Below are 12,460 nucleotides of genomic sequence, written 5' to 3'. Positions count from 1 at the left end.
TGTTCATGATTGGGCCATGCTAATTAATATAAGAAAAATGATGAAATTACCTGAAGTAATTTACAGATTTGGCACTCTGCCAATAAAGTCGCTGAGGGAATGCTTTAAAGAATGAGGCATGATAATAACATTAATTTGGAGGAATAAGAGGCTAGAATTTCAAATGAAAATTTTTAAAAGTAGGAATAAAGGAAGTACTAGTTCAAAAATAGAAAAAATAGATCAGTGGAACAGACTGAATAAGCAAGAGCCAGAAGCCATTGAAAACGGTAGCACTTGGTTTGATAAAACCCAAGAGCACAAATTACTCTTTACTTGAGAAGAATTGCTGGGGAAACTGGAAAGCAGTTTGGCAGTAATTGGGTTTATTTATTTACTTCTTAATCTGAATTTGGCGATAATAGACAAACATAAGCATTTGCATAAACACAGAATAGAAAGAGAGGGTTGACCATAAAATCGTGAATCCCTATTATGTAACAGCTTACATTTTAAAAAATAATATAATAAATTCAACACAGTTTCAAAGCCAACCTGCTTGTCTACATCTCCCTCAGAATGTCCTATTCTCTTCTGTGCTTTTTCCCTTTAAATACTACAATGACCCCTTTTCTTTCTCGTTTAGTTAAAAATTCTCCCCAATCTCCTCAAAATTAAAAAAAAACACACACACATTAGTAACAAATAGGCTTAGTCAAAACAAATTCTCACATTGGCCATGTTTGAAAAGAGTTCAAAATTTTTCTGTCAGTCACTGGATAACATGTTTCATCATTGATCCTCAGAAGTAGTGGGTTTTTTCAGTTGTTTTTCAGTCATGTCTGACTCTTCATGACCCCTTTTGGGGGGGTTTCTTGGCATAGATACTGGAGTGGTTTGTCATTTCATTCTCCAGCTCATTTTACAGATGGAGAAACTGAGGTAAGCAGGGCTAAGTGATTTGCCCAGGATCACACACCTAGTAAGCATCTGAGGCCAGATTTGAACTCAGGTACATGAGTGTTCCTGATTCTAGATCCAGCACTCTATCCACTATCGCACCACCTGGCTACCCCTAGAAGTAGTGGTTGGTTATCAGCAATTAGGTTTAGACCAACATCTTACACCATACACAACAATAAACTTCAAATAAATATAGACCTGACTACAAAACGTCATCCTATCCAAATTAGAGGAGAATGAAAGGGGGTGCCTTTCATAATTATGGCTGGGGGGGGGGCAGCTAGGTGGTGCAGTGGATAGAGCACCGGCCCTGAAGTCAGGAGGACCTGAGTTCAAATCCGGCCTCAGATCTAACACTTGACACTTACTAGCTGTGTGACCCTGGGCAAGTCACTTAACCCCAATTGCCTAAAAAAACCCAAAATAACAAAAAAAACCAAATAATTATGGCTAGGGGAAAATTTCTTAATCAGATAAGGGATAGAGATGACCATAAAATACAAATTAGAAAACTTTGATCATATACACATATACAAAAAGCTTTTACATTGTTAACCTGAAAGTTTGGTTAAAGAAGGCAAACAAGTTAGGTGATACATGATTATATAGTTTATTCCTTTTTAGTTAGCCAATCATGTCAACATGGAAGCCAGAATGTGATTCTGACTCGGAGATTAAGCAAAATGAGAGAGGTTTTATACAGTTTAGAGTGATCAGACTCAGGATGTCTGTGTTACAAAAAATACAGCCTCCATATGTTTGTTTTAACATATAGCATGGGAAAGGAATTTTCTTAATTGAATAAGGTTGTAAATACAATAAAACAGAAGAATGTCAAAGTGTCAATAGAAACTCAAGATAAGAAAAGTCCCATTATTCAAGAGAGTATCTAGTCCCAGACATCCTGGGCCTAGTTGATCAGTTCTATCTGTTCCTGGAATTTGCTGACACAGGAAGGGATGTTTTTAGTTCACTCAGAGAGAAAAAGATTAACTCAGGTTTTTGGCCCTTATTGGGGCTCAATTGATCTTAAATGATTATCATTTCCTCCTTTTGGTCAAAGGTAAGCCAAAGGCTTCACCTGTAGACCAAGAAAGGTGTGGGAAAAACCTTCCTCTTCCTCAGGGGATGGAAAGAGATGTCCACTTGGAGCAGGCATCTTCAGATGATCCCAGAGTCCATATCCAGAAGTTGGCAGCTATGGGAGTAGTCACATAGACCTGATAGAGGCTCATAGAAGATGTATGAGTTGATAATTGAGAGAAAATAGCATAACATAAGTCTTTAGTTAAGGGCACATAGAGATGGTTCAGTTTCCCAGCCACACAGGACTAGGTTCAAACAATACAACAAAGTTTTCTCATAATTCACAAAATTACATAATTACATTAAGTCAGGTACAGATTAAATTACTTAGAGGGTTCACAATAGACTAGTTTTGAGAAGAGAGATTTACATGTAACCAAGATAACCAAGAAAACTTAAACATGAATCATACAAAGCAATACAATCATTATTACCAATGTTAATTAACATTAAATTCCTTGCTCATGTACAATAGGTTTAATTCATAGGCAGTTCAAAAAGGGAGTTCTGTTTCTCTGGTTTAGATTTAGAAGTTCCCAGATAATTTTGACTTAGTATGAATTAGTATAGTCACTTAAATTTGGTTCTTCATTTTTGATATCATCTGCTGCTTCTGTTCTTAACTACATCCTGTACCTGGTATAAGAATTGTTTAAAATGTGAAGATCCAACCATAAAATGAGCTCTCCTGCCTTTTAAAATTACCAGATACTTTAATAAAGGAGAAATAATTTCACTTACTTTTACCACTATCCTATACAATTTTTGTGAAAAATCTAAATTTGAGATCTTATTACCTAAACATGCTTAAAGCTTGGATTTCCATGATAGATACATTTTGGAAGCCAATCATATACATCTGTATATAATTCTTAGAGGAATCAGCCTAATCCTGTTGTTTTTCTCAAAATTTGCTATCCTATTTAATTAGACATCTATCACATTACATCTTTGTCTTATTATTTTGTCTAAACATTTCCTCCTTAGGAGGATGATATTCCTATATTATTATTACTTGGCCATGAATGTAAGTTAAAATTGTAAGCTATTCATACTTGCATCGTATTTGATAACTCAGAGATGTTCCAGAGGGACAAGGTCATATATCATATCAGAAGGAAAGAACTTCCTTAGCTCTATTTGATTCCAGGCATGAGTCATATCTGATAGCCAATCATGTAGTCACTGGATGTTAAAAGCAGGGCTTAGGATTAATTAGGTGGGGAATTTTCCTTTTCAGAAAGGAAATAGTACAATTGGGAAATAGAGTCAGGAAGATCCTACCTAGGCTGTGTCCAAGGTCGTCCTCAAAACTCTTCCCAGCACAGACATCCACCTTTATCAGTTCTCAGCCTGCAGCACATGCCATCCTACTATTGGCTTCATGACAACTCAGAAATTATCCTGGTAATCAAAGCTCAAAACAATAGTAAATTTCTGTCCCATAAAGTCACATATCCTAGATAATAAGAATTTAATCTCACATTGTAACAGTAAGAGACTGATCACAGAAAAATACTACTGCTCTCATAATTCCATTGTTTAAACAATGGGAACATCTTTAGGTGAGTCTTCAGAAGTTTGTATAAATTTCTGCACATGTTCGAATTCCAGATTGATAATAATATTAGATTTCCCATTAAGTTAACACAAAAGAGCTCATAAATTACTACTCTTCACTAACATAACTGCACTGGAATCCTAATCCTTAAACAAAACAAAGAGGTTACTAACTTTAACCTCAGAAGTTGATGGATTTATGTCCTTGTTCACAAGCTTGTTTATTCTTCTCTAATTATACTCACTCTGAAAGAATGAGATATTTCAAGATTTGAATCTTATACATATAAGTTCAAACACTAATTTAACTCTTGCTTAGGCCATGAAGTGACTACAGATTCAGATCAAAACAGCAAGATCTCTTCTGCTTTACAGCTCATTACAATAATTTAGCAGTAAGTTATCTTGCAAATGAAAATTTTGTAGGCCTCAAAAAAAATCAAACAAGACATATCTTCTAAAAGTATTTCCCTTCTTTAAAAACATTTAAAATTTGTCCTGATGTTAAGAAGAATAATCACTAAACTTTTATGAAGAACATTTGTTAGAAATTTTTAAAGTGATAGATATCTTTCCTTTCCACCTTAAAGTAAAAATAAACCTTTAAATTGGAATTATTAAAACTAAGTTGATGTAAAATGTCCTTAAGTAACATAAATAACTTCCCAAAGTACTATAACAAACTAAATTCCTAGTTGTTACAGAATTCCTAGATATCACAAAGTTCCTTAGTCAAAAAGATTTGTAATGGAGAAAAAAATTCAGTTTTTATAATGCATAAAGAACATACCCATTTAAATTAGCCTTATCACAATAAAAAATATTATCAAGCCTTTAAAAATTTACTCTTTTTTTTTCTTTCCTTTGTCTTTAAATATATCACTGGAAGTTAGGAAAAACTATTACATTCTGGAATCTCACAAAGATAGTGAATGTGGTAATCCATAAATCTCCAAATTAACATATCTCAAGGATTCTCATTTACTCAGGAATTTCACAACACAGGAAACTTTTACACAGATTTGATAAGAATTTTAGGTGAAACTTCCTCTTAAAAGCAAATAAAACTTGGAAGTTTATTCTAACCCATTCATTCTCCCCTATTATTATTATTTTGGGAGGGGTGACAATTCTTGATCTAACATCTCTGGATTATAAGAGAAATTGCTTTTTTTTCAACAGTATAGCTGATACAATTTGTTTACCAGATTACACCATATAAAAAATCTCAGAAATATAACTATACCATAAACAATTATCAGGTATTTAAAACTTGAAACGGAACCAATTAATTACCTGCTTACAACCAAATATACCTCATTAAATGTTAACAGTTTTCAAATTATCCAATTTTATCACATCCTTTTAAAAGACTAAACCATATGTACCATTTCTACCTCACAATGATCTCTCAAATTTTACAATCTAAGAAAGTTTTAGAAATACAATACAATTTAGAAACATACTAACAACACAAACAATAAACTTCAGATGACATCAGTTGCATTTCCAGATTATCACATATAGAAATTATTGATCTTATTACTCATGGTATTTAAAAACCACTTCAAAGTTATCAGGTATGGAACAATTACATTAAATTAGAGAGATAATAATAATGTTGTCTAACATAAGTCATTGTGTTAAGCACTTTGCAATCATTATATCGTTTTGATCCCATAACAACAACCATTATTATTTTTCCTTTTACAAATCAGGAATCAGGGCAAACAGAGATAAAATAACTTGCCATAAATTCTGAAACTGGAACAGAGAAGTATGGGGCTTACCAAGAGTAGAAGTTGGCTTCTCACCTCATAATGCTATTGCCAGGCCTTCCAGGGGTTTGGGTGGCTGATGCCAGGGCTTTGCCAGTGGTGATAATTCTTGGTGGCAGGGCATATGGAATCTTATCATAGTTCTGACCTGTCCACTTCTCTCCTCCCCACAGCTGCATAATTTACTGAGGCTGGTGCCGTTTGCAGCTGCTGGGGCAGGCTGGGCAGAATGTACTGAACCTGGACGTTAGTCCCAGGTCTTGCCTAGAAGGGTGGGCTGCAAGATGCCCAGGGGCATAGGGCTGATAGACCATCACTGCTAGTCTGTGTTAGCTGCCCCTCTCCTCCTTTTGCCAGATAGGGAAGGCTGATTTAAGTTTTCCCTACAATTCTCCAGCATTCTCTTCTCTTTTTCAGTCCCCTTATTGAGATGCTTATCTCTGAGGGGGGAGTGGGGAATGCTGAGGAATCAGGATTGGAAGGAGGTGTTTTAGCAGAGGGTGAGCTCCTGGAATCACCCCCAGTCTCAGAAGTTTTCTCCAACAGTCCCAAAATGAACAACTTCCCAATTTCTTAATGATTAATCTCAAAACCTTTAGAATCTGCTAAGAAGTCTTTAGCTGTATCTAACTTTTCACTGTAGGTCTAGGCTGGCCAGGCCTGGACCCACAAGAAAGGAGTTTTACAATTTGTTGTTTCCCTAGCTGCAGCCCTTAGAAGTCTTTGGCTGCATTTAAAATCTTATAAGGTACAAGTACAGAGACACAAACCGACAGACAAATTGACAGGACAAATACAATACAAACATAAGGACATAGCGCACGCTTAATGACAGAGACAGAGGGAATTAGAGGCTTGTTAGAAAGCCCCCCCCCCCCACGAATTGGCTATTATTATTATTATTATTCTGAGGGAAAGGGGTTGGAGAATTTACTAGGATCCAAGACCTGATAGTGTAACTGGATCCTGTGAGCCTTCCTCAGAGTGCCCATGAGATTGCAGATTTAAAGGGGCAGGTCCCAATAAAGTTAAGTTTGGGGATCTGAGTCCCTGTCAGGACCATAGCCTTTAAGGGAAAGGGGAAGGGGAGGAGGATTATTTGGAGCCTGGGAAAGAGTGCTGAAGTGGCCTTGCCAGCCTTAAGGGAAGAGCCTTCTGCCTTTCCTTCTCCCCCAGCCATCTCAGCAACCCAATGATGAGAACATTCCCACTCCAGGCTAGATGTTTTGTTGGCCTTTAAACTTGATTTTTTTTTTTTGCTTTTAGGCAATTGGGGTTAAGTGACTGGCCCAGGGTCACACAGCTAGTAAGTGTCAAGTGTTTGGTCTGAGGCTGGATTTGAACTCAGGTCCTCCTGACTTCAGGGCCAGTGCTCTATCCCCTGTGCCACCTAGCTGCCCCAAACTTGATTTGGTTTTAAGATAAAGTAACTTTGACCGGTCAAAAGAATCCCATATTGTGACCAACATAATTTTGGGTTATCTTTAGTTTAACTGACATCAGTGCTAGCAGTACTTGTGATCACCAGATTGGCAATGGCTTGACATATAAGAGGTGGCGGTCTTGTTAGCTGGATTTTTAGTTTTAGTTTCTGAGTGACCCATAGCCAATTTCTCTAGATCGATCTTTACCTGGAGGGATCTAACAGACACAGTAGCCGAAGCTTCTGAACCTCGACTGGATTCCCAACCCCAGAGCTAGCTTGAAGGGAATTTTCTTTTGGACTTCAACCAAACTAGTGGGAGGTCCATGGAAGCTGGGAATAGGAGAAACTTACCCGACCCCATCAAGGTTAGGACTCCAGGAAAAAACGGATCCTGAGGCGCCTGAGCCACTAAAGCATTGCCGGGGTGGGCTGGAGTTTTCTCCCATTCCTTCAGTTCCAATCCAAAGTCACAGCACCATTACTGTTAACCTGAAAGTTTGGTTAAAGAAGGCAAACAAGTTAGGTGATACATGATTATATAGTTTATTCCCTTTTAGCTAGCCAATCATGTCAACATGGAAGCCAGAATGTAATTCTGACTCGGAGATTAAGCAAAATGAGAGAGGTTTTATACAGTTTAGAGTGATCAGACTCAGGATGTCTGTGTTACAAAAAATACAGCCTCCATATGTTTGTTTAACATATAGCATGGGAAAGGAATTTTCTTAGTTGAATAAGGTTGTAAATACAATAAAACAGAAGAATGTCAAAGTGTCAATAGAAACTCAAGATAAGAAAAGTCCCATTATTCAAGAGAGTATCTGGTCCCAGATATCGTGGGCCTAGTTGATCAGTTCTATCTGTTCCTGGAATTTGCTGACACAGGAAGGGATGTTTTTAGTTCACTCAGAGAGAAAAAGATTAACTCAGGTTTTTGGCCCTTATTGGGGCTCAGTTGATCTTAAATGATTATCAACATGAACAAATCAATGTAGCCAGAATAAGAAAAGAAACTGTTAAGGGGGGGGGGACCTTTCATCAAATATCACTGATAAAAATATATCTGAGCTACATAGGAAATTAACGCAAATATATTAGATCAAAGGCCATTCCCTAATTAAAGTGTGCAAAGGCTATGAACAAATAATTCTCAAAAGAACTGCAAATTATTGACAGTCATGTGAAAACAGGCTCCTAATTATTAATAATAGGAGAAATGCAAATCAAGATGGCACTGAGAGTTCCATTCATGCCTTGCAAATTGGCAAAAAATGGGAACAATCTATGTTGAAGGGACTTTTGGGAGGCAAGCACACTAATAAACCGTTATCGAGCTGAGCTTTGGTCAAACTCTTCTGGGAAACAATGAAATAAGGAATTAAACTGTCCACACCCTTTGGCCTAGCAATCCCCCTACTGAGTATATTCCCCAAGGAGGTCAAAGACATAAAGAAAGGTACCCACTATATGTACATCAAAATATTTATAGCAGACTTCTTGTGGCAACAAAGACCTGGAAACAAAGGAGGTGGCTAGCCATTGAGGAAAGAGCTAAATGAACTGTTGTATGTGAATGGAGTGGGATATTATTTTTGAGCAAGAATATTTGTTTAAATTGACGCAGAGTGGAATAGGCAGAAACAGAGGAACAATTTACAAAATGACAATTGATGCAAATGAAAAGGTCACCCAAAGGAAGCTCCACTCATCAGAGAGTTACAATGGAAGATCCCTGGAATGGAATGTTATAATGTGTCGTCAGACACAGTTACTCAATGGTCCAGTTTTGTTTACTTGCTTTTCTTTGTCGGGAGGGTTCAGTTCCAGGGGATGGTGAAGGAGGGGGTGAATTTCCAAAAATGACCATAATGTAAAAAGAGAAGGCACCAATAACGCTTTAAAAGGACAGATGTATGCTTTATAAATTGCTGCCAATGTTATCCTTTTAAAGAAAAATCCAGGGGGCAGCTAGGTGGTGCAGTGGATAGAGCACCAGCCCTGAAGTCAGGAGGACCTGAGTTCAAATGTGGTTTCAGACCAAACACTTGATACTTGCTAGCTGTGTGACCCTGGGCAAGTCAACCCCAATTGACTAAAAATTTAAAAAAAAATTTTTTTAAAAGAAAGAAGAGGGAGTCCATTGGAAAGATGTTGCAAAGGTAGAATCCCCAGGACTTGGCTATGGGGGAGTGAGAAAAACGAGTCAAGGATGACACCTAGTTTTCAAGCCTAGGTGACTAAGAGGATGGTGGAGCCCTTGACAGTAACAAGGAAGTAAGGAAGAGAAGAGGGTTTAGCGGGGGAAAGGTAACAAGGTCCATGTTAGACAGGTTGAATTTAAGATGGCTAAAGAACCACCAGTTCAAGATGTTCCATAGGCAGTTGGAGATGTGAGACTGGAGGTCAGGAGAGAAGTCATGACTGGATAAAGAAATCTGGGAATCATGAGCATAGAGATAATCATTGAATCCATGGGAGGTGATAAGATTACCAAGTAAAATAACATAGAAGGAGAAGAAGGCCCAGGACAAAGTCTTGGGGAATGCCCATACTTAGTAGTTTCGACCTGGATGAAGATCCAGCAAAGGAGATTGAGAAAGAGTGGTCAGACAGGTAAGGAGATGAGAACCAGGAAAGAGAAGCGTCGTGAAAACTTAGAGAGAAGCAAGTACGAAGGTGGTCGACAGTATCAAAGAGAGATCAAGAAGAATGAAGGCCATTAGGTTTGGCAATTAAGAGATCATGGTAATACTGGAGAGAGCAATTTTGGTTGAGTGATGAAATTGGAAGCCTGACAGCAGAGAAAGGAAGTAGAAGAATAAGTTGCATATGGCCTTCTCAGGGAGTTTAGCCACAAAAAGAAGTGATATAGGATGATAACTCATGGGAATGGGTGTAACAAGCAAGAGTTTTTTGAGAATAGAGGAGAAATGTGCCTGCTTGTAAGCAATGGAAGCTGCCAGTATAGAGAGAAAGATCGAAGACTAATGAGATCATAGGCATGATAAAGTAGACCAGCTGCTTGACAGGACAGGATGGAATGGAGTCACTTTTGTGTGTAGAGGGGCTTGTCTTGTCAAGGAAAAGGGCCATCTTTTCATGTGAGATAGGAGTGAAGGAAGAGATAACGACAGAACGCATCTGAGTGATGTGAGAAGATGGAACGCTCAGAGAACATCCTCAATTTTTTCAGTGACATGTGATGCTGAGGAGAGGAGGTGCCATTGGGGGTTTGAGGAGTGGAAGGTCTGGAAAAGCTGTTGTGGGTGTTAGGATAGCAAATTGATTAGGGAGGTGTAAAAGGACTGCCTTGCTGCAGTGAGGGCCCAGTTGAGATTATACAGCATAAATTTGTAGTGGATCCACTCAGCAGTGTTTCATGATTTTCCCCAGCTGGTGAAGACAGAGGATGGTGGGGATAACCCAAGGCTGGGGCTTAGCAGAGAAAGATTAGTGATAAGATAAGGGGTCGAGGGACTTCCATGTTGTCAATAACCTCCTCAAGGTATAAACTCAAAAGTGGGACTCCAAGGTCAAAAGATATTAACAATTGTATAATAACTTGTCTTCCATCATTCCAAACTGTTTCCCAAAATAGTTGTACCAATTCACAACTCTACTAGCAGTGAGTTAGTATACCTCTTCTTGTTTTTTCATCAACATAGAATTTTTCCATGTTTTATTCTCTCTACCAATTTGATGGATATGAAGTGATACCTCCTAGTACTAGAAAAACCAGCTAAAGCCAAATAAGGAAAAGGAATGGGTGCCAAGCACCACCACAGTCAAAGCTAGGTAATAAGAAATCAATACGTCAAGGGTCTGCCTGTGTGGGAGCCGATTGGCTCAGGGTCATAGAGACAATAGGTTGCAGAAACGGGATATAAACTCACATCTTCCTGATTCCAGGTCCAACACACTTCTACCACATGCTGCCTGTCTGGATCACGAGAATAGTGATTATGATAGCAGCTGGTGTTTACATAATGATTTATAGCTTATGAAGACCCTTCCCATACGTTTTGTTCATGTGGTTCTCATGCTTGAAGTATATTGCATTGATATCATCATTGTTCCCATTTTACAGATGAGGCCCCTGAGGCCCCGTGAGCTGAAATGACTCTCCTAGTCGCAAGGCTAGAAAGTAACAGAATATTTTAGTCTCAAGCCTCTGGGTCTTCTCATTCCAGCATACCTGCTGGATGCTAAGGATGTACAAGGACAGATTGGGGCAATGTTAGGGCTGATCTCTCTTGTAACCCCCCCACCCCCAACAAAGTTATTAACTTTAACCCCAAGTATTCTAGCTATAGGTCAGCGTCATGTACAATCACTGTGGAGGGGAGGATACGGGGCTGGAACACAGAGGCAGAGAGTCCAGAGCAAAGTTTCCATTCCTAGAAACATCAGTAAGGTGTCACTGATAGAAGCACTTAAGCTAGAAGAGAAAATAGTTCTCCCCAAATAGTCTTTCTTTCTCTTTTTTTCTTTCTTTCTTTCTTTCTTTCTTTCTTTCTTTCTTTCTTTCTTTCTTTCTTTCTTTCTTTCTTTCTTTCTTTTTCTTTCTTTCTTTCTTTCTTTTTCTTTCTTTCTTTCTTTCTTTCTGTCTTTCTCCTTCCTTCCTTTCTTTTTCCATCTCTGTCTTTCTTCCTTTCTTTCTTTTCCTCCCTCCCACCTTTCTTCCTTCTTTTCTTTTTCTTTCTTTGCCTTCCTCCTCTTTTTCCTTCTTTTTTCTTCTCCCTTCCTTTTCTCTTTCTTCCTTTGTGTTTTTTCTCTTTATTTCTCTTTCTTCTTTCCTTTCTCTTTCCCTCTTTTTTCTTTCTGCTTTCCTCTCTCCCTTCCTTCCTTTCTTTCCCCATCTCTTTTTTCCTTTCTCTCTCTTTCTCCCTTTCTCCCTTCTTCCTTCCTTTTTCTCTTTCTTTGCTTTCCTTCCTCTCTTTTCCCTTCCTTTCTTTTCTTTTTTCTCTCCATTCTTTTCTCTTTCTTCCATTGTGTTTTTCTCTTTATTTCTTTCTCTTTCCCTCTCTGCTTTCCTTATTCCCTTCCTTCCTCCATCCCTTCCTTCCTTTCTTCCCTTAGGATACAATCTGTACTTAGCATGTTCTATGTATAGTATACTTAACTATGTGCATATCTTGAAACTAAAAACTCCTTGAGGGCAGGGACTACAGCTTATTTAATCTTTACATCTCCCCCAACACCAAGTATAGGACCCTAAATACAGTAGGTGCTCAATAAATGTCAATGAAATTGAAGTCCATTAAATTAAAGCTGGTTGTTGTTGTTTTTCCTTTAAATAGATTGTAGGCTTTCACCCTGGCAATGGAGAACCTGTAAAGGTCAACTGCCACGTTCAGGTAATGTTTCTGTCAGACCCAACTTTGGTCCCAGAAAGCTTTGTGGGGAAAGTTGCCCTTATATATTATTAAAGGCCTTAATCATGGTGCGTTTGGGTAAAGTAATGTTCAGCGGTCCCCAGACTCATCTGGGCCCAGAACACTTTAGGGCTTAAAACATAGCAATGAACTCACAGAAACGGGTCTGAGGATGGGGGTGGGAAATACCACTGACACAAGGGAAGACTTGGGTCACTGTGGAGCAAAATGAAGGAAATTAATTCTGTTTTATCCTGATTAGTCACTGGCTATATGGAGTATACCATGATTTC

At 38.3% G+C, this 12,460-nt stretch overlaps 1 protein-coding gene across 1 annotated transcript in view; it reads left to right on the top strand.

Moving 5' to 3' along the window:
* Positions 1 to 12,460, top strand: part of ATP1B4 (ATPase Na+/K+ transporting family member beta 4) — a 43,179-nt gene that overhangs the window by 24,038 nt on the left and 6,681 nt on the right. The window contains exon 6 of the mRNA XM_020975144.2: positions 12,093 to 12,149. Coding sequence (XP_020830803.1) covers positions 12,093 to 12,149 — 57 coding nt within the window. The remainder of the gene's footprint in view (positions 1 to 12,092; positions 12,150 to 12,460) is intronic.

Source organism: Phascolarctos cinereus, unplaced genomic scaffold (genome assembly GCF_003287225.1).
Source record: "Phascolarctos cinereus isolate Bilbo 61053 unplaced genomic scaffold, phaCin_HiC Scaffold_8;HRSCAF=390, whole genome shotgun sequence".
Taxonomy (NCBI): Eukaryota; Metazoa; Chordata; class Mammalia; order Diprotodontia; family Phascolarctidae; genus Phascolarctos; species Phascolarctos cinereus.
The sequence above is the reverse complement of the archived record's forward strand: the minus strand, read 5'-3'. Positions and strand labels throughout refer to the sequence as shown.